The following is a 23,525-nucleotide window of genomic DNA, read 5'->3' on the forward strand; positions in this document are numbered from 1 at the left end:
AGAAAATGAGGCAAGATGATTTCTTTTATAACCCAACTGCCCTATTTCCCTATCTACATCCACACACTGCTCTGAACACTAAGTAGAAGATGTTATTTGAATGTAATGGACCAATTCAGAGATCACTGTGTAGCTAGCATGCTGGTCTGAGAAAAACATGGAACAGCTGAGAGCTGGGAGCCCTAGAAAAAGAAGCGCTGTGAACCATGGGAGCTGCACACCGGCCAAGGCCCAAGCACAAGAGGAGAGCTCCCAAGTGTTGGTTTCAATACCCTGGAGACTTGTTCCTTCTGGAGTTCCTCCATCCCCACCATGAGCTAAACTAAGAAACCCAGGTGTTTGTGTTGGGCAGAGAAGAGCCAGAATGGCAAGGCTCTTGGTGAATCCGTCATTCCACTATGAGACAAAACAATAAGGTTAAAAACTGCTTCCAAACGTAGTAATTATGTTAGCTATTTTGAGAGCAAGAAGTTAAAATGTGCTCTTTAAACAAATATCAATACATATAAACAACAGAATTCGTGGAAAAATGGTCATTTATTAAACATCCCTTATTACTAATGTTCCCAATCTGCTGTCTTCAGGACACTATGATATAACAGCTTTCCTAATTTATTTGATCCCAAGCATCTGAAGACCGAATAAATGTTGTGCGTGTAATATATCATACATATAAGAACAGATACAGGAACGTGTGTATACATATATGCAAACACATACCTACAGCACAGAGAAGCATGTATATGTATCCATTTTTTTCAAATATGTGCACATGCTCTTGTGATTAATAGAATGCGGGTTCATTTAAGAGGTATTTGAATTCATCATTAATTCACAAGAAATACTAAAAAGTATTATTTTTTATCTGTACGGATCTGTGAAACGTTCTTCAATTTACTTTTTGACCATGGTAAAATGTACTCTTTACAATGCACCGTTCTCTAAATTTTGACAAATGTGCAGAGTTGTGTATCCACCACAACTATGATACAGAACAATTCCATCATTCTAAAATAATCCTAAAAAATCCCCTTGTGCTGCCCCCTTGTAGTCAAGCCCTCCTTCCACACTCATAGAAAAGGTTTTCACTAAAAACTGGTCCTCATACTTGAAAGAGATGGGAAGAACTACCCCAGAGCATCGAAGGCCACCTTTTTTTACACATCTGTTTCTACCTCCACCCAGTGTTTGACAAAAATAAGGATTAAAGGGGAAGGAAACTGAAATAACAGGATAGGAGGAAACAGAGACTTAGAGGAGTTCAGACTTCAAGCCAGTATGAAGGAAAAAATGCTAGAACTTGATGACAGACTATAATGGGTGGTATTATATACATATGTTTATGTATGTGTATACATAGATTTTATAATATATATATATATACACACACACACATACATATATATGCTGGGAGATACAGGAAAAAGCCTTGAGTGAGATAAAGCTGGTAAGTGATCGTTGGTGATCAAAGGGAATGAATTTTTTTTTAAGTGATGAAATCTGATTTATTTAGAAAGCCCACTCTGCCTGCAGTTTGGCAACTAGTTAAGGAGTGGGGGAAAGAGTGGGCGTGGGAGACCAGTTAGAAGAGTATTTCAATAGTCCAGCTGAGAGACAACAGTAGCTCAGATAAGTTATCTCAAAGGGGGAGGTTTACTAAAAACCACAAGAGGTAAAGAACAGGAAAATGCAGTGGAATATTACTGGAATGTCATTCAAAGAACATCTACAATCACAGTCAATCCTTATAGAAAACTGAAACGATCAAGATATAGTGCAGCATATCTCACAATGTGGCCAACGTGATAACCTAGAGTCCTCCTGCTATAAAACGCTTAAACATGTTGGATAAAGTTGTTAGATACATGGTATACAGGTGGCTATGAGTGTGCTGAGCACTGAGGCTTCTCAGACAGGACAGCATAACGTGCAGTTTTCTTCCCCATCTTGAAAAGTAACACTGAGAGTGTTTAAGCAAGGGACTGACATGGATCCGGCTCTGCTTTCACAAGATTAATGTGGCAAATGGTAAAATACAGACGCTTGAAACAGGGGTAGGGAGAGGGTGAGCAGATGAATGTGAGACACCATGCAGGCAAAATCAACCATCAGTTGTGTACATATGGGCAACAATGGTCAAAGGAAGGTCAAAAACAGTATGCTTAGGTTCCATGGCCAGGAGGCACTACGCTAGTCAAAAATTAATGAAAATAAAGAACACAAGGCAGCGGTAGATTTGGGGGAAGGGGAGATGGGTAGTATTGGATTATAATTTCCTCTATAAATATTAAATCTGTATATTTTTCTGGGGGAAGGTCCGTGGCTCTCATCAGATTTCCAAAGAGGTCTGTGTCAACCTACTATTCCTTTAAACATAATGTGTCAACTTTGGATATTTTAATTTTTGGCGTTCTGCAGTTTCAGATGATATGACTAGGTGTCAACTTCTTTTTATTTAGTCTGTTTGAGACTTGCTGTATTTCCTCTATCTGAGCATTGGTATCTTCCATCAGTTCTGGAACATTCTAGGACATCTTCTCTTCCATTTTCTAATTTCTCTGCTCCTACCTATAACACAGCCTAATGTTTGTGTTAACTATCACTCTTTCATTGCAGACCTTCCATTGAAGAATATCTTCCTACTTGTGAATAAATACAAATGAACACTGCATAAAATAGCATAGAGCTCTGCTGCCGAAATATAGGGTAAAACTGAAAATCATGAACTTCTCATCTTCACTGCAGAAAAAACACTGCACATAATCCTCGAGATGTTTAGCAGAAAGGTGCTAGGTTGATTTTTTTAAACGGAGACACATTATATCTTATAGTCGAAAGCTAATCAGTATGCTGTAGTCAGGAGAATAGTGCTTGAGAGAAACAAGGCACAGAACTGCCCACAGACACAAAATAAATCCAAGACTAGAGCTTAAGGGTCAAACAAGTTTAAGAAACATGTACCAGTGAAATTTATCACAGACTTATTATATACATCTTCTTTCTAAATGTATATTTTCTGCCTAAAAAGAAAGCTAGATAAAAACATTGATACACCACCAACTCAGGCAGCTGGGGAGGTGGGAGTTCTACACCAGAATGTTTCCAAAAATGTGCTATTTGGGGGCTGATTGATTTTCTCCCCCAACTAAATTCCGTTCTGGTTCTTTTTGGTAATGTTTCAAAGTGCAGGCTGAGCTCTTGATCTTTTGGGAGGCACAGGCAAAACAAAGGGCCAAACTCACTAATGAAAACTTGCTGAACTTACTTTTCAGAATTCCAGCCGAAGTCACGAAGAACCCTTTTGGCCCTGCTCCCAGACTAGTAAAACGAACATCTCAAATCCCTAGAGGCTAAGATAGCTCGTTCCACTAAAACCAAATACACATCTTCTCCTGACAGCTGGTTGTCTTAGCATACTCAGGACTATATATTTATCAAAGGAAAAAAAAAAACTGTAGAAGCACAATATTTATTATAGGATTATCTCAGTGACTCAAGTAAACATGAGTAAGGCTAAATTAAACCATGTTTACTATGATGTTCTATTACTTAAATCCTGACACAAAATCACCCGAAGAGATTTGGGGTCTTATTTATTAAGACAATTGATGTATGTTTAAAAAAAAAAAAGGCAACTATCTTTTCTTTCAAATCTGTGTTTAGTTACACAATTTTTCTAATTATTCTAAAAAAAATATCTTGAGCACCTAAAACAAAAATTTTCCATCCTGTTATGATGCTGAATTCAGTATTTAATTTAAATAAAATCAAAAATTATTGAATTTGCTCATTGCTCTAAAAACTTTATCTGATTTATCTGAATTTTTAAAAAATTTTTTAATGTGTATTTTTTTTTGAGAGAGAGAGAGAGACAGAACACACGCAGGGAAGGGGCAGAGAGAGAGGGAGACACAGAATCCAAAGCAGGCCCCAGGCTCTGAGCTGTCAGCACAGAGCCTGATGTGGGGCCCAAAACCACGAACCGCAAGATCACAACCCGATCTGAAGTCAGATGCTCAACCGACTGAGCCACCCAGGCCCCCCTGATTTATCTGAATTTAATCCATAATTTCATTAAATCTCACCCATAATTCTAAGTAGTATTATTGTAATTTTCAGCTCTTCCCTACCCTTTCCCTAGGCCCTTTAGCCAAGTTTCAGTTTAGCCCAGCCTTTTTGGATTCCAAGCTATCCAAATGTTCCAAATGACCATGTCTGTGGCCAGGCTCACTGTGGGGTAAAGGCAGGGAAAAAGGAGGCTGGAAAGGCCACAACAGGAGTAGATGACAGGGCACATAAGATCAAAAGCACATTTACCACCTTCAGGACTCAGCTGTTAAGCCACTCCTACGAAATAAATCTCCACCTCTAGGAAACAGGGGTCCATAAGGGAAACAAGCCTGCCGGCTGGGCCACAAGACACGTGGCCTTAGGAGACCACTCGCATCTGTAGCACAGGGATCCAACAAGTTCAAAGCCTTCTGACCCGCCAGGGAGTCCAGTCAGAGGGAACTGTGGCTGAGCTCTGGCATGGCCTGAGGGCAGGGCGAGCTTGGCAGAACATGGGCTGTGGTTCACCAGCCCTCAACGGATGGAAGCAGAGATGCAGCCTTAAGGAGCTTACAGTCCAGGGCAACAATATAACAACAGAGGCAAAAACGTAAGAAGGAAAAGTGCAGTCTTGCTGGGGAGGCAGGTGGTGGTGACCTTCGGGACTGAGAAGATATATGACGATAGACAAAACTGTGACAGATTCTACAGGAGAGGAAATAGAATTCAATGATCTCACAGAAGAAGCAGCCCAAGCAAAGGTATGGAAGTGAAATAAGGTGTGTCCACAGGAAATCCCAGAAAACGGTTTGGCTAAACAATAGGATACATACAGAACCCAGATTGGGGCAGAAAGGTCAGCTGGGATGACAACAGAAAATGCTTTGGATGTCAAATTGAGAGACGTGTACTTAATTCAGTTGGTGACAGGGGCCACTGATGGTGATGAGCAAGGAAAGAACATTACATTATCAGAACTTTCTTCAGGAAGACAGTGACAGCTCTGTGCTGGATAAACTAACATAGGAAGAAAGGTTAAAAGGCCATCAGGAGACATAGCAACTGAAGGACTGAACTAGGAAATGCCAGTAGGAATGACAAGAAGGACAGATACAACGGAGAGAGGATTTCCAGTACAAAACAGGGGTTGGCTGATGCCTTTCAGATGCAGCATCTGGGCACCTCAGAAACAGAATGTCCTGAACAGAAGCAGGGCTGTGAGGAAGGAACCTGAGTTCACTGGAGGAATGAGGAGTCTGGCTGCAGACACTTCCAATTTCAGGTGTCAGCTGAACACACAGACAGACATGTCTATCAAGTGGCTGGGAAGGCAAAGCTGCAAGCAGGGAGAAGAGCTGGGATTAGATATGGGGACTGAGGGGGGCGCCTGGGTGGCTCAGTCGGTTAAGCGGCCGACTTCGGCCCAGGTCATGATCTCTTGGTCCGTGAGTTCGAGCCCCGCATCGGGCTCTGTGCTGACAGCTCAGAGCCTGGAGCCTGTTTCAGATTCTGTGTCTGCCTCTCTCTGACCCTCCCCCGTTCATGCTTTGTCTCTCTCTGTCTCAAAAATAAATAAACGTTAAAAAAAAAAAAATTAAAAAAAAAAAAAAAGAAATGGGGACTGAGGGGAGCCCGGGTGGCTCAGGTGGTTAAGCATCCAACTCTTGATCTCGGCTCAGGTCATGATCTCACAGTTCATGGGATTGAGCCCCACGTTGGGCTCTGCTCTAGCAGCGCGGATCCTGCTCGGGATTCTCTCTCTCCCTCTCTCTACTCCTCGCCAGCTTGCGCACACACTCTCTCTTAAAATAAATAAACTTTAAAAAAAAAAAAAAAGAAAGAAACGGGGACTTAGGGGAACATCCACAGAGAGGTAAGGCTCTGGGGATGAAATCACGGGATATAGAGGAACATAATATAGAGGAAAAGAGATGTATTCTGGAACACGTTAGCAATATTATCGTGAGGATCTGATGGGATGGTACAGTGAAAGTGGTTTAAACATTTTAAAGTACTAAACAAATACATTCTTATTATTGTTACAGTAGCATGTGTTTAACCTCTAGAAAAGCCATATTACGTCAGAAGAGCCAGGCTTCCCAAAATCTTCCACAAAGTCCCCTCTCCACCAAGTCCAATGGAAATGTGCCCTCCTCCCGCCTTGGACTCTCACAGTACTTAAAAAGTCTATTTCTGGTATTTAGACGTTCCAGCAGCATGACCTGGGCACCCCCCATGTGCCAACACTACGGGAGCTGCTTTCATACACGCCCCCTTGGAGGAGACGAAACAGAAAGTCAGGAGTTACCTGCCTTTGCAGAGGAGGAAATGAGTGAGGCTCAAAAAGGCTAAGTATCTTGAGCCAGGCCACCAGCTAGTAAGTAGAGGAACCAAGAGCTTCTGATGCCAAACATGTTGGAACTTGCCGTATTTGTTCTTATTTCCCTTATAATCTGTAAGCAAACGAAGGGACGAGCCACATCTCACTTATCTTGGTATCCTCTGAAGCACCCAGCCAAGGGCCTGACGCCTGGTCAAGTCCTCACTGTGCTTTCGCGGCCTGAAAGAATGAATGCGTGGATCCTTGCAGGCACACAGGCCTCCCTAATGGGGAGTGTTTGTGGGCTGGTAAGCTTTGAGTACTTACTTCTAAGGCGGACTGTAACTTAACAACAAAAAGTTCTAAAAACAAATTCTGTACTTGTGAAAGATGCCACCTGGTCTGCCTCAGGGGCTGAAATCCTCTTTTTATGCACCGAGTGGGAACAGCACAGGGAGTGACAAGCTGGTTTTCTTCAAACCACTCCCACCAACTGGCTCAAGCCAAAAAATGGGCCCACACCTTTCGGCAAAGAGAATTGGGCAGCCTCTGCCGCCCGTTTAACCCTTGCTGTCGCTGCTGGGAGCTGGCAGCGTGAGGAGGAGGGAAAGGTGGAACAGATTGGTGCCACCTCTGAGGATGTAACTTCACACGTCCAGCTTTTCTGCCAGGAAAAAAAGGCAACTGGTTTAGAAAGCGCGTTCCTTCCCCTCTCTTCATCTTCAACCAAAGTCTACTTTGCATAACTGACCACTAGCTTTTTTGTTCTGTTTTGTTTAAGGAACAGTACTTAGTGTCTCATTTAACTGATTGGTCTGGGTTCCTGGGAAAACAAATGCATAGATAGAGAGCCTGAAATATGCGTATTTCATAAATGTCCCGTGTGCAAGAAGAACACGAAGTTCTCGGAAGGTTTACTTTTGCAAGCCATACACGTGCGCGGTGGGAGATCAGGAAACAACATATACGTGCGTGATGGGAGATCAGGAAACAACATATACGTGCGCGGTGGGAGATCAGGAAACAACATACATCTAAACACCATAAAGGCGTGCGGTCATGTTCCAGTGCTGCCAGAAACAGCAGACCACTCTTCCAGGCTTTGGGCAAAAAGACAGCCTTCTGAAGCGGGATTGCATTTCAGAGCCTCATTAATTATAATACACTCAGGAAGTTTTCCACCCGATGTCTCTGACAGATGTTCCCTTTTGTGGGGATTGTCTAATGTGGGGACATTTGGGAACCATGTCCCTAGAAATCTTTAGGGTATAGCAAACTGATCCCTTTTCACACATATGAAGACAAGACCCAAAGAGGCCTTTCCCTTTTCTAAGACTAGTTAGTGTAAGCACAGTGTCCCTGCCCATTGCATGCAGGGGCAGAGGGACATCAGCCAGACTGACAGGCACTATGTCCCAGGCTCAAGGTATCTTTCCAGGCCCACAGAGTGGTGAGAATGCAAGTCTCTTCTTGCCAATTTTTACCTAATGTGGACCAGGCCACTGGTCCTGCCCAGATCCTTGTCTGTCACATGCACTGCATGGGGCTTGGGACTTCCTAGAAAGAACCATAGCAGCAGCCAAAAGGAGTAACAAGCCTCAGCTCAGGGCAAGCGTCTGGCACTGGTTCTGGGCGGGTCCACACGGGATGCTTTCCTCATGACTCCTGAGAGCACTCTCCAAGACCGAGGCCATACTTAATGTTTGGACGGCTCAGAGTTGACAGGATGGTACGAACCATGGAAAACTAACGAGAGCTTCACACAGTATCAAAGACCAGTACCAACCTCTCCTCGTTCAGTTCTTAAAATCTATCCTACGATGCTGGCCTTACTGAAATGACACCACTTCTGTTCCATGTGTACTCTCAACTCTGCAAGAGTTAACCAAAGATATTAAAAACTTTAAGTAACTATGGAAGCCCTCAGAAAGTCATACCACAATTTGACCACTTTCCATTTTAACCTTTTTCTAAAAAACTCATTTTTAAAACTTCTACTCCAGGATGTCAGAACTTTTGGCAGTTTTCAATGGTATTACGAAGGCAGTTCTACTAAGTTAATCTGTATCAACTGGAAAAAAATGTAAGAGCTCTCAGTGTAGCATTTTCCATTTTTCTTGTAAGAATTACGTGTTGAGCCTTTAAAATACTGCCAACCAGGCTACTGTTCCCCATGTGCCACCTTTCTGTAAAACATTAATGAAACGAAAAGACTTGTTCCTGCCCTTGAGTAACTTGCAGTTCAGCAAAAGATGGGAAAACAAATACACATCACTAACTAAATCTGTGTTGAGCAGATTCTAATGGGTATAAATTCAGTATTCTAAGAGTTCAGGGAATGGCCAGAGAAGGCAGCCCAATGGTGCTCAGGAAAAATGGTACAGATGGCATTTGGAGAGGTCTATTTCAACAGAAAAAGGGTGTTAGAGAAGACACTGTACATGGAGGTAATAGCTTTAGCAAAGGCACATGGCCGGGAGTGCACAGTAAGCTAAGAGAAGTTCAAGTGAGGGGCACCTGGGTGGCTCAGTCAGTTGAGCGTCTGACTCTCGATTTTGGCTGATGTCATGATCTCACAGTTCTGTGAGTTCGAGCCCACATCGGGCTGTGCACTGATGGTGCAGAGCCTCCTTGGGATTCTCTCTCTCTCTCCCTCTCTCTCTGCCCCTCCCCCACTCACACATGCAGAAAGCTAGATTTTAGAGGAATTAACTTTTAAAATATAACCTTCACTGATAATTCATCACATCATATCTTAGATTTTAGAGGGAGAAATATTTTATTAGCAAGTTTATTTGCAAATGGGTACAGTAACTTAAAAGAAAAGTAATGTAGGTGTTGGGAAAATCATTCTTCTGAGCTGGCAAATTCCTGTCTGCAGCTTAACTGATAGATTCTTATTACTTACATCTTGCGATTGTTTCATTGAGATCTCTCTTTTCTCATCACCAAAATACCTTCTGAATTTAACTTAGCATGTACATACAGAGTGACTACTTTATAGCTGGTATCTGCTCATTTATTACCCATCCTCTCCTTTTCGGCCCCAACTTGTCCTAACCACGCACTCTCACTCACTCATTCTTCTCTTGTGAACTGTATTGATAATCATAATAACATTAATAGCTCCCACTTGCTATAGTGCCAGGCACTGCAATTAATGCCTTAAGAACAGTGTTTAATATAATCCTCAAAATATCACTCTGAAATAGGTATCGCCATCCCTATATTGAGGCAAGTTCAAAGGTGCGAAATATTCTGCCAACTGGTAAGTGGCAGGACCTGGGTTTAAAGCAGGTATGCTTGACTCGAGAGCCCTTGCCTATTGGCAGTTCACTGTACTGCCGCCAACATTCTTTGGCCTCTTACCAACGTGGGTTAGTATTTTCGATTACAAGTTAAAACATTCAGTGAACACCTGCTACTGTAAAATCCTGTCTTAGGTGCTCTCAGTGGTATATAAATAAATGAGAGCATGCCTGATGCTCACAGTCATCCGTATTTGAGTAGAAACACCTGTATCTTGTATCAGTGTGTAAGATAGGATGGCCATGATTCATGAAGTAGAGCGACGAGGACCAGAGGGGTAAAAATGACTCAGTATATGAATGCTGGATGGCGACCACATCTCACAGACAGAAATCTGCCAACCCTGACTGACTTTTAATAATACATTTCAATCAGAGTCTGTTAAAAACTCTCTCTGCTGATGAGAAATCTATCCTGTCAGAAGTTTCCAACCAAATCTGCTTACAATCTATTTTCAATGAGCCTCAGCTTCCTTTGAAGTAGAATAAGCTTCTGAAGCATGTGAGCCAACAATAAGCACATTGTGAGGCCAGTCCTTGTAAAATTCATTCCCGACGAGTAAAGTTACTCAGTTAAAACACAAATGTGCTATCAAACTACTTGTACCACAGAGCCTGAAAGTTGTGTAAAATGACACAACGCTATTTAGACACAGAAAAGTAATTCAAACGTGCCATCTTCTTAAGCTATCTGCTTTTAGTATTACCTTTATTAACTTCTGAATATGTTTTTGCTTAATATTTTCGGGAGACGAGTTACATTTTTACAAATAACTATATTAGTTACAAAAACGTAAGAAACTGGATAGGATGCTGTTCAGTAGTCCTCTTTAGGCTATAACCATATGTACCCAGGGAACATTTGGAAGGAGTCGCAATTTCGGATTCAGTCTGCCTACTCATCTCTCTCTACAAAGGTACAGTATTCATATCACAAGTTGCACAACTAAGACTCATCCAAAGAGTGCAGTGGCAGATACTGACTACATTTACTCTGCAATCTAACCTCCTGATACGAGTCATGTTTAAGGAAACAGAAGTCAGCAACGAGAAATCATTTTAAGAGTTCCAAAGGGGCAAAAGAATTAGCGAGACATGTTTGGCTAACAGGGAGAAACACCAGGCTGCAGAAAATTCATGACATTGATACTTACTGTTCAATTCGGGGTGACAAGTACAGCTTGGGATACACCTGAGTGGCTTCAGTGTCCTCAAAACTGACAGAAAGGAGGGCCACATCTTCTCCAGGGTCTTCGTTTACATCCTTGAGTAGGGAGTGAAAAACACGATGTCATCAGTGCCTACTCTTGGAACATCTTCCTGGTGCTGAGCTCACAGTCCACTGGCATTGAGGCCACAGCATGTGGGTTACCTGGATTCGGATTAAGCAGCTTTGTACATCCTTCACCATGTGCCAGCCACTCCCCTAGAGTGATGGCTCTCAACCTTTCTGATCAAAGCCCACCATGGTGAGGAAAAGACTCCCACCTTCTCATTTGTTCCCACATTCCAAGAGGGGAAAAGTGAATCTGGTGATAACCAAGAATTAGTCAAAAACATAGCTAAAAAGTCACAGTAAACATTTTGCTAAAAATATGTGTAACAGCTCATAATTCCTACAATACATGTAGATGGCTTGTAATTTTCTTTTTATAGGAAAAACAGGAGTTATGAACATGATTTATATCATAAGACCACAACAAAATCTTAAAATGCCCAGTAATTTTATTGTATATACCTTGGTAGTATGTTGTAAGTTATTTAAATAGCAAAAGTTCCCAAGAAACACATCACTATGAACTGTGCCACCGTACAAGCAAATGGCAGGGGGTTACATACGCATCTCCTTTGCAAAACGATTATGGATGATTCATACGTGAACCACGAGACTCGCATATTTTAAAAGCCTGGTTATAAGACTAATATAAGACAAAAACACTGTTGATCCAAATATGCACCAAGAAACACTGAGAGGTTAACAACCCACAATAAACAAAACTGATAATGATAAAGCTAAACTTCCTGTAATTTATAATCAAAAAGCAAGAATAGTGATAATTGAATGTCATAACCAACTCAATCCAACACTGATGAAGTGTCCTGACTCAAAACTGTGGGTTTTACAGATTTGCGATTATTGCCAAGCACCAAGTGTTTGCCAGACTTCTGAATAAACTACTGAATTAGAATAAATTCTAGTAGCATGCTGGTTTTACTTTGTGACTATCAGATTTTAGTAACCCTTGACAATTTTACTTTTGGTTGGTATTGGCTCTAAGTCAAATACAAATTTTTTAAAAACTTAATAGGATTGCACATCTTTCACCCGTAAGGACTGGTAAGAACTGGCCTGTATTTCTGGATTGGTTCAAGGTCCTCTGGAGGGCTCAGCAGCCATCTTAGGAGGGTCCCAATCTAGACTTTAAGAATTACTGCCCATGAGCATTGAGAACCTCAGATATGATGTCCTTCCTTCGGTCCTAAACTAACCTTACCCCTTCCTTTCCTGCATCGTGGGGAGCTGGTCATCACACCCAGCCAGCTCAGCTCTGACATCATCCTTGCTCTGCCTTTTATTGTGCCTACAGTATGCACGTGAGGCAGGGATACAAAGGGACAAGAACCAGAAGTCTCTCCCATTTAGAATAAGAATTTTAAAAAAGAAAGAAAAGAACCGTGCTGGTCTCTACACAACCCCTTGCATTCTCTCCTCTCTCTCCTCTCTCCTCTCCATCACAGACTGCTTGAAGGAGTGGTCTGCACTCCTGGTCTCTACTCCCTTCCCTCCCACTCACCCTTAGCACTTGAGATTAACCTTCTGACCTCCCCCCACCCCCCAGCCCATCAAGACTGCCCCCACCAAGGCATCCACGAAACACAGCAAATGCTTCTCTGTCCTTATCTTACTTGATCTCCAAACAGTATTTGACATGGATGATGTCTTTTCCTCTGGAAATACTCAGTTTCTTACTTGTAAGAAACTATACTCTCCTGATTTTCTATCTCTGTGACACGCCCCCCTCCCTTTTCATTCTTTTTTTTTTTCTTTCCTCTTTTACTTCCCAGTTGTTTTTTGGTTTTACATTACAAAATTTAGGCTTGTTGTAACAACTCAAGCCATACAGAAGTTTAGAAAGAAGAAAGCTCTCCTACCCTCCCTTTTAAAGGTGACCAATACTAGCTGTGTATGTGGCCTCAAACAGCTTTCTCTAGGCGCACAAAAACATACACACATACATACACGTGCAAATAAATAGCTCTTTAACCTTCTGTTTTGTTTTCCTTAATGGAATTGTATTACACATATCACTCTACCAACTGCTTCCTAAATAGCCACATAATATTCCATGGCATGGATTTCATTCTTTTTTTTAACCATTCCCCTAGCAACAGACATTCAGGTTCTTAGCCATTTGACAGTGTTACAATAAATATCCTCGGATAAACATATGTATATTCTTTTCCAGTGGGACATATATTTCTGAATTAAGAACTAAAACCGAGCTTGTTGGATCAAAGGTTATGAACATTTTACAGTTTAACAGCGTAGGGTTATTTTTCTAAAAACTGTACAGCAATTTACATTTGGACCAGGAATTTGCATCAGCATGAGACAGAGGAGAACCTGTTTCTGCTCATCCTGAATAACCTGATAATACCAGCTGTTGTCACTCTTCAATTTAATGTTGGCGGTCTGACTGCCAGAAAATGGTAGCTCAGCTGAGATTCAACGACTAAAGATGAGCAACTCTTTACTTGCTTACTGGTCATTTCTTCTGTAACTTTTCTGATCAAATCCTTTGCCCATTTTGCTTAAAGACTCTTGGACTTTTCTTGTTATTGGTGTTTGTTAGGTCCGTTAACCCTTGTCTATCACATGTGTTATAAATATTTTCTCTCAGCCCAGCTTTTGATATTTTACTTTGTCTGGGGACTCACAACAGCACAGAAAATATAGCTTTCTTTTTTTTAAATTTTTTTCTTTAATGTTTATTATTTTTGAGACAGAGAGAGAGAGACAGCATGAGCAGGGTAGGGGCAGACAGAGAGGGGGAGACACAGAATCTGAAGCAGGTTCCAGGCTCCAAGCTGTCAGCACGAGCCCGACACGGGGCTCAAACTCACGGACTGTGAGATTGTGACCTAAGCTGAAGTCAGATGCTTAACTGACTAAGCCACGCAGGCGCCCCTGAGAAAACTGAGCTTTCTACAGAGTTAAATCTGGTCAGTAACTCTGAGGTTATATAACTATTTCCCTAGCATTTCATCTAACATTGTATTTTTACATGTAGCTTTGTAATACCTCTGGAAGGTAGTTTTAGGTAGTATGACTTAGGAAGTATGTAAGAGGAGGACCTTAGCACAGTGCCTAGAACATAGAAATCACTCGATGTTTGCTAAATGAGTACAGCAGTAAACAAATTAATGTTAACTTCTAACCTTTATTCTCCACACCTAGCGGTTTTCAGAAACCAGCTTTACAAACGTTTCACCAGTGATATCTGGAAACTCAGTACTGACTCCCTGCTCCTGTCCCCCGTAATATACCGAGGTCCCTAGAACTAGTAGCTTCAAAAGGAAAACCAAGATTGGGAATCTGAAATTATCTATCATTACTTACTCTTTTACAGATGGTAAAGTATTCAACCTTGAATAGTCCTTTCTGTAAAATGAGGATGGAAATTTTAAAAAATACAGTCGCAACAAACAGAAACTATGTAATTATATAATACAACCCTAAAACTCATAAAACATCTAAAACTGAAGTTGAAGCTGAAAAAATTCACATTCAGAGAGACGTTCATTTTATGATCTAAGTATACGAGTAGTTCTCTTTAGAGTTAGATTGTTCACCTCAAAGTAAGATGATAAAAAAAGAACTAACATTGATTGTCAGATATCTTCCCTCAGTGACTGCATTTCCCTGTTAAAGGTCAAGGCTCTAACTACAAGTCACAAAACCTGGTTAAAAAACAAAACAAAACAAAACAAGACACTGCAAAAAACTAGGGACAACTGAAAACCTTTTTAATTAGCAGCTTCACTCCATACACCTATGGATAATTTATAATTATTTCTCTTTCCTACTCTCTAACTTCTCATTTCACTGCTCTATTTAAGCGAAAAACAAAAATGCTCGGAGACAGTCCTCTAAACAAATGGAATGACCCCGGTTTATATAATCAACATTTATCATCTGGCATCCTGCAAAGAGTACATGAAACTGTAGTCTGAATAGGAAAATAGTTGTTTCCAGGAGTTCCTTTTATGGACTACTTTTAATACAATTTACTTGCCTTGGTGTGGCACATGAGTTTCCCCTGAATTGGTATTTGATTCCTAATGGATATCTAAGTTTGACTTGGAGTGCTTAAATAAGCCCAAAGAGTTCCAAAAATACAAATCCACACAGTACTGTTTCTAGTTTCTGCAACTCTAACAGGCTTGTACATGTGTTCCTTCCCATCTGGGGAATTAGAAAAGAAGCTCTTGTACTGTGGTTCTTAGAAGCTAACATTACAGATGATTATTGTAACCACTAATGGCAACATTTGGAAAGCAGGGGGAGGTTAGAGTGTAGTAGGGGACATTTAAAAATGCACAAGTATACACTTTCAGGGCTTTCTGTCTGTACCATCTGAATCTGCAGCAGGCTAAAATGGGGGGAAAGATGTCAAATCTGCTGAAGCAAAAAAGAGAATTGCCTCCTACCTTTTATAAAAGCGTGTCAGGCGCTGACATACATATGGCGAGGCAATAATGGCCATGCTATTTTGCTGAGATTTAGCAATAGATTTGGCTCAACATTTGGCTATAGAACAGAAAGGGGTTCTTATGGCTTATAGTGAATATTCACTAGGTAGTGAGTTCCTCGCAGGCTGGGAGCTCTTCCTATTTGTTTTTATATACCCGATGTTGGAAGCTGCACATACATGGCAAACTGGTTAGAAAAAAAACTGAGTTAATGCAGGAAAGACTATAAGAATGAATAAGTAAATGACGGAGTTAAACAGAAAGTACTTTTAGTTAGACTCTCAATATTTATCTCACTTTTCCGTAAATCTATGACTACTTAAGATTTTGGTAAAGAAAACTCAAATCTGAACCATACATAAGCAAAAGATGCACCTACTAATAAGAGTTAACATTTTGTTTAGGTCATGATGATTTTTTCATATAACTGTTCTCAACTGTTCTCAACTGTTCTATTTGCTCTTTGCAAATATCAGAAGGGGGAAGAAAAAAAAAAAACAATTCACCTTGGAAATGAAAGTAAACACAAGCACAATTTGTCATTATCCGGTACCCCTTTGATGCACTAATTTCCAAGTGAATCTAGCAGCCATGAAACAAGCCCCTGTATGTTGAAGGTCAGTATAGGTACAAACTACCAATTAACTATTGCTGATAGACATTAGCCGAACAGTAAATATTATAAACTATACGTCACATAGGAAGACTGTAAAAAAGCCACTGCATTTCTCAATTCAAAAAGGCATAAAGCAAAGCTGTAACTATTACTAGCAAAACCAGTTTGCAGTCATAAGGACTATAAATAAGCCATTATACAGCATGTCAAAACCCAGATAAGAACCATTTTGAGTTAAGTTTATTTCTTTTCAGCTTATTTCTTTTTAAGAGAGAGAGAGCACAACCAGGGGAGAGGCAGAAAGTGAAGGGAAGAGAGAGAATCCCAAGCAGAGTCTTAGTGTTACCAGAGTGAGGAAGCCAAGCCAAATAGATGAGGAAGAGGAAGACGTGGGGCCATGTCTGCCCCTTTTGCCTTTTGTGTATCTCCCGACCCTGAGCCTCCTCCTTTCCAGATGGCAGGGGGTGCAGAACCCACGTAGAGGTTCTGAGAGCCTCTCCACCAAATACTGAGTTCCTGGCTAAAAACTCCCTTGATATTTTGATATTTCTGATGAAGGTAGCACTTAAGAGAGTTATTTCTGATTTGGTTTCTCCAAATGGAAATGGGAGTAGAAAGACTCTCCCTGCGTAGTCCAGTCAAACTGGGCCACTTCCCATATATTTTGCCAGATCTTTAATTAAACCTTTTTTTTAATGTTTATTTATTCATTTTGAGAGACAGAGAGAGCACGCACACACGCAAACAGGATAGGGGCAGAGAGAATCCCAAGCAGGCTCCATGTGGTCAGCGTGGAGCCCATCGTGGGGCTCGAGCTTAAACAAACGGTGAGATGGTGACCTGAGCCAAAATCAAGAGTTGGCTGCTTAACTGACTGAGCCGCCCAGGCACTCCTATTTTACCAGATCTTGACTGACACTTTGACATTAGCCATTCCTTTACGGAAAAGCTCTTTCTCTCCTTTTAATTGACACAGTTTTAATTTAACTCTCATTGTAAATTCACTTGCTCCATTAAGAATCCTTTCAATAGCAATGTAATCTATGTCTGCCCTTGGCAATTTCACCAGGTTGCTTCATGAACTTCCCATGTGATTTAAGCCATATGTAGTTTATATTGCAAATAGATTGTGAATTTCCTGAGGGCAGGGTAGAGATCTCCTACTTCCTATTATGCATAATATTAAGACCTGATATTTATTCATTGATTACTCATTTTGTTTAGTACTTTATATGCATGACCTCACATAATCATCATACCAGCCTTGAAAGGTAGGTACTATACTATATATTTGCAAATAAAGAAACTGGGACTGAGGAAGATTAAATGGAGAAGATGAGTTTTGAACCCGTGTTTATTGACTTAAAACCTGGACTCTTAATCACAATGCTACACCCCCTAGCATGTTGCTGGGCACAAAGAATGGACTTGTATCAATGCCCAGAGAAAGGTATGAAAAACTTGAAAATCTATATGCAGAAAAGATATCAGAGATTCACTAAACACTTGTTCTCTATTTAGTGTCTAAATCCTGTATGTTCCAAAAGACCATGAGCATCTCAAGGAACCATTACGCCTTTTTTACCCAAATAGACTACCCCACCTACACCAGGCACATAATGGGTATTCAAAACAAACTAAGAAAGGGGCACCTGGGTGGCTCAGCTGGTTAAGTGTCCCACTCTTGATTTCAGCTCAGGTCATGATCTCACAGTTCACGGGATCGAGCCCCACATCAGGCTCTGCACTGACAGCGAGGATTCTCTCATTCCTTCTCTCTACCCCTTCCCTGCTCACGCACTCTCTCCCTCTTTCAAAATAAATAAACACTTAAAAAATTTAAGGAGTATATGCTTTATGTGTTTTAATGTTTACTTTTAAAAACTATGGAGCAAGACATTAAAATCCTTAAGAGGATAAAAACTAAAAGCTATAAAGGTCACTATGCCAAATAAAATGTATTCATTTGACATCTTTGCACAGACCCGGTTAAGAAGGAAGGATGCCTTCTCTAAGAACACGGATAAGGCCTGTGGATTTCTAGGCCATAATATCAACCTTCCTTCAATTATGTATGGTTAGGCACATTCTATGATTAACTAACTATACTCGGTGAAAATAGGAAGAGCTGATTGTCAGGTCAGGAAAGGAAAACTGCAATGTTCTGGAAATAGCCAGCTTGTAGAGGGTGAGCCCAGGACACCAGGACAGAGCTGCTGTCACCTACCCATGTTTTCTAAAAGTGACATCTTGAGTTCATTACTACTAGATGTCATGATACAGTATGGGGTTAGGGTTTTCTTTTTTTTTTTTAATTTATATCTTGCTTATTATTTTCATAAACAAAGACCATTTCACTGCTCTCATTTATGCAGGAATCTGCTTGCAAAGCTGTACTTACCCTTAATATGTTGGTTATAGCTTCTGTTTATAAAGCTAAGTTGAAACACATGTTGTACAAATAAACTTTGGGAGAAAAAAGTCCTGACTCTTTTAAAAGAATAATGATCAAGATTTCACTGCTCAAGTACCATCCCATCAGTTACTATACCTAACAGATACAGCCTTGAGATCCACCAACTTTCTCTGAATAGCCACAGTGTCACTCTAAAAGGTGTGTGAAATAAAGCCTTTTCTCCAGAATAGGCCACAGAGGTGGAGGAGAGCCTCTGCAGGACAGCCAGGGTCCTCACTTGAAGCAAACAATGTTTCCTTGCTTCCGCCTCCTTCTCTCCCCACCAACATTTTCAGAGAAAGAATCTGGAGTATGGGATTTCCTCTGCTGTCCTCACAACTGTATTCTTAATGAGTCCAATAAGAAGCTGAGCTCATTTAAATAAACATCCATTTTTGCAACTATTTTACAAATCATACTGAACCACATATTCAAACATCCCCTGAGTTGTGATTTTGCACACACCTGCTGATATAAACCTTGTGCCAGACTTTTATCCAAGAGCCCAAGAAAACAAGTTAAAAATAATAGTGAGTTTTACTAAAGCACGTGTGGAACAAATATGAACACCACATCCCCTGTATGTCTCCATACCTTAAGGAAAAGGTAGATACAGCTTTTACATAGTTTACATAGCTCTTTCTTTTTTTAATTTTTTTTAATGTTTCTTTATTTTTGACACAGACAGATCATGAGCAGGGGAGGGGCAGAGACAGAGGGAGACACAGAATCCGAAGCAAGCTCCAGGTTCTGAGCTGTCAGCACAGAGCCTGATGTGGGGCTCGAACTCACAGACCGCAAGATCATGACCTGAGCCGAAGTCGGACACTCATCCGACTGAGCCACCCAGGCGCCCCTAGATAGCTCTTTCTAAGAGAGAGAAGCACAGATTTAAAGTGGTAGCTGATACAGCAAACATCCACAATAATGCTCGGTTGGCACCGTCTCTTCTCCTGGGAAGACCCTCTCTCTTCTAGAACCAACCCTTAGTGCTCCTGACCAAGCAGCCTGTTCCTACCCCCAGAACAGCTGATGGGTCCAGGGAGGGGCTGGTTCTTGTCTCCAGAGTTGTAAGCCTGGGGGACACCTGTGTGGCTCGGTCGGTTAAGCATCTGACTCTTGATTTAGGCTCAGGTCATGATCCCACGGTTCATGGAATCAAGCCCTGCGTTGGGATTCTCTCCCTCTCTCTGCCACCCCCCTGAGCTCACTTTCTTTCTTTCTCTCTCGGTCTCTCTCTCTCTAAAAACTAAATAAATAAAATTTTTAAAAAAATTGTGAACTTGGGAGCCAAGTGCAGGCCAGTCCCTCTGCAGAGGCAAAAGAAGCTGTCAGCAGTCATGTTCCCCGTACGCGGACGAGGCGAGGCTGCAGGGTGAGAGAAGAAAGCCAACGTGTGGAGAGAAGTAGGGACGAACGACAAGAGAGTCCTGGCATGGTATTCACACCCCTAGGTCCCAGGCTCTTGGTCCAGCTGTGTCCTGCTCTACTGTGCTTTGGCTACTCAACTTTCTTCCAGCTTTGGAAAGCTAACAAAATTGCCTGATCTCCTTAAGCCGGTTTGAAGTGGCTTTCCTTGACTTATAACTAACATTTTCTCTTGTCAATTATGAAGCTAATATAGATGATAACCACGGGCAAATCAATAGCTACAGAATTAAGTGCTAAAAGGAGACTCTCATCCCTGGCTTATTGGAATGCTTGTTACATACCTTGGAATGCCAGGCCCTAATCAGAACCCCTTTAGGACAAAGCCTCTTAGGACAAAGCTGAGTGGCATGCCTCCATACATGCCGGAAGAAGGCTCTGCTACAGCAGTCTGCCAGCCGCACCAGGCTCTGGTTGCAGTGAGGCTACTTCTCCGGATTTAACGCTTCCCATCCTGGTGGACTTGAAACAGTCCCGTTAACCCATCCTGGGTCATGCACTCCCTGCTCTACAGACCCCTGGACCTCACCAGTGAACAGAAGGCACTGGAGGTGCCAATTCTAAAGGCGGAAAATCCACAGCGGCCTGCCATTTGAATACATGGAACGCTTTGCAAGTGTGGCAGGCAACTGAACTACATAAAAATGGTGACTGTTTTTAGCAATAGAAATAACAATTTTTTTTGCAATGAGTTTACATGTTTTCTCCGTACGATATGCTAAATGTAGGCATTATGGAAAGCAACAGGTTTGCACAGCTTTGGCAAGTATATGTGGAAGTGCCACGCACAGATGGAGGCGTGAGGAAGGTGCTCAATAAATGTTACTTGCACTTTCCTTACTCCTTCCAGACTCTTGGCCTGATGTCATTTCCATTACTATTACCATTACCATGCTATTCTTCCTACTATTAAAGCTACACCCTGCCCCTTCCTCTCCAAGTTGCTTTGAGTTATAGGGTTTAGAGATTCTTCCCAGGTGGTTCTGCATACGAGACAGAAGGAAAAGACACCCTAGACGTGAATAACACCTTTGCACCCACCCACCCAGCAAGTCACTTGGCTCAAACTGCCTGGTGCCCATGGCAACTAGGCAAGTGGTTACTTCCAAGTTCTTTCAGCCACCTGGGACCACACCCTCATTAACTGAAGACAATCACAAACCACAGGTGTTAAAACAGAGAATGGAGCCTACTGGCGAAGTAATCAGAGATCTTCTGATGTGCATATTGGTGTTATCCACAGAATCTAAAGGGCAGAGGAGCTCTGTAAAACACTTGGGAAAAGTCTGGAGCCCTACCCCTCTAGAACTGGCCAGAGGAAAGGTTCAGGGAGGAAGCAGAGCTCTGAGAAGCAGAGTAAAATAGCACCTTCTCCCAGCCTCGAAAGCCGGCTCGTGTCTACAGTGGCCTGGCATTCAAGCCCCTCCAAGCTATCTTCCCCCATCCCTGCTGATACACCCTAACTGCAGTGGGTGCCCATACTCCATCCTGTCTCTCCATCCTGTCTCTACTCTGCCTCTTGATCCTGGATGCCTTTTTCTAACTCCCAACTTTTCCAACTCTACCTACTCCTTAAAGTCCCATTGGAATGCCATATCCTGCCCTGAGATGTCCTTAATCCCACCCTCCGATGTAATGGATTCTCCTCTGAAATCCTACAGGTCTTTAAGCTACCCCCTTTATATGGTAACATTCTGCTGTTTCTTTTGTATTTTAAAGTTATATACATAAGTGCTGTTATTTAACTGATTGAGTTCTTTAAGAGCAATGACTGTGCCATTCCTTTTTGTATTCCCAGTGCCTAGTACAGTGCGTACCACAAAAACAGGCACCCAATAAATATCTGATGAACAAATGAATACATATATGAAAGAATAACTGCGTATGCGTGCCACTGATCCAAACATGGGTTCCCAAGTAGATTTCCCTAGTCAAAAAGCCTATGTAGATAATTATTAACTTGACTTTCCAATATTCATCAGTGGAAATACGTTTGGGCAGAATGAGCCGTTAACTGCTGAGTTCAGGATCACCTCAGGAATAAGAGGAAAATTCAAGTTCAAATACTAAGCAGAGAGATCAAACTCTACAGAACAGAGAAGGCAAGAAAAATACTTTTGTCATTTCTAATTAATTTCCAAACCATATACTGTGTGCTGTCACTAAGCCAATACTCATTTGTGATGTACTTAGCATGTGCAAGACACTTTGGTAAACACAATAAGGGGGGGGGGCGGGAATTGCAAGAATCAGTCCTCCACTCAAAGAGGCAGATGTAAACACACAAAGGTAAGAAAAGGTTTTTTCTTCTCCTTCAATAAGAGATCCTATGAGGTAGTGTGTGACTAATCCTCAAAAGCCCTATAAGGAAAGGCAGAAAAACTCATCAGTTGTTTCTATGTATCGAGAATGACTCCTTCCTTCCTGGCATTAGGCTTTTACAAGAGAGGAGATACGGAAAGCAGGAAAGTAATGGGTACACCAACAGGAAAAAGGCAAAACTTCTAAAAGTGGCTCAGTGGTAACTTTCCCAGCCTGCAGCTTTGGATGTTTTTCAACAAAGACAGTTCTCCCTCTCCCGTATTTCCAACTACCTAGTTCAAAATGCATAGGGACGGAGGGCCAGTACCACACCGGACATGCAGATGAGGCATAACATTTGTGAACAGCAGGCAGCTGAAGCCTGAATGAAGGGAGCCTTGCTACTCAGGCCAAGGACATCAGCTTCACCTAGGAGATACTTAAATTCCTAGGTGATTTCTATGCAGTTTGAGTTTAAGAAGCACTGGCTAAGGGAACTGGCACTTAAGGAAAAGAAAATGCATCAGAAGATGAAGGAAGAACAGAAAAGCAATGCAGAGAGAGCCATCCTGTGATTAAACAGGAGGAGAGCACACCCTGTGATGTTTCCGCTGGACAAGGAGAGTGGAAGGTCTCTCAGACGAAGTTTAGGACTTAAAAAAAGTATCTAGACATATTCCAAAAACCCAGGGCTAAATGGATCAATGAATGATAGAGGAAGCTGAAAAGTACAAAGATTCTTCTAACTGGCCACATCCATACTGGCCACACATGCAGGAGAGAGCCGGCACTGCTGAGCCTGGTCCCTTTGGGGCAATGATTATGGCGAAATGTGCTTAGGTATGATGATATGGGTGGACGGTAAACAAATCAGAAACCATTAAAGGTAAAAAGCCCCTTAGAGATACGTTCCAGCGGTCGTTACCCTGTGTTCTCGGAAGAACTAGAGGTCGTGTGTACCTTAAGACTCTGTCTGAAGAGCAGCTACTAATTCTCTGTTTTGTATACTGGGCAGTGGGAGGAAGACTGCATTTGTAACAATGTTTCCAACATATTAAAAATGTAACCTTTGATTTCAACACCCACACCTCACAGATTTACAAATGGAGAAACTGAGATAAGGGAAGTGATTTGTCTAATGTGCAGAGCTAATTAGTCACAGGGCTGAAACCAAAACCCATGACTGCTGATTTGTGCATCATGCCTTTTTTCACTCCGTCATTCTGCTATATCCAAATTTGCTTTGAAAACTCTTTGTCACTTACTAAATGAAGCTTGTGTGAACTAAAAAGG

The 23,525-nt window shown here is 41.7% G+C and overlaps 1 protein-coding gene across 6 annotated transcripts in view; it reads right to left on the reverse strand.

Annotated features, from left to right (window-relative positions):
- BABAM2 (BRISC and BRCA1 A complex member 2) overlaps positions 1-23,525 on the reverse strand; it is a 393,896-nt gene that overhangs the window by 168,661 nt on the left and 201,710 nt on the right. For all 6 annotated transcript variants that reach the window (XM_042933377.1, XM_042933374.1, XM_042933375.1 and 3 more), the window contains one exon: positions 10,833-10,942. In XM_042933377.1, coding sequence (XP_042789311.1) covers positions 10,833-10,942 — 110 coding nt within the window. The remainder of the gene's footprint in view (positions 1-10,832; positions 10,943-23,525) is intronic.

This window comes from Panthera leo, chromosome A3, assembly GCF_018350215.1.
Source record: "Panthera leo isolate Ple1 chromosome A3, P.leo_Ple1_pat1.1, whole genome shotgun sequence".
NCBI lineage: Eukaryota > Metazoa > Chordata > Mammalia > Carnivora > Felidae > Panthera > Panthera leo.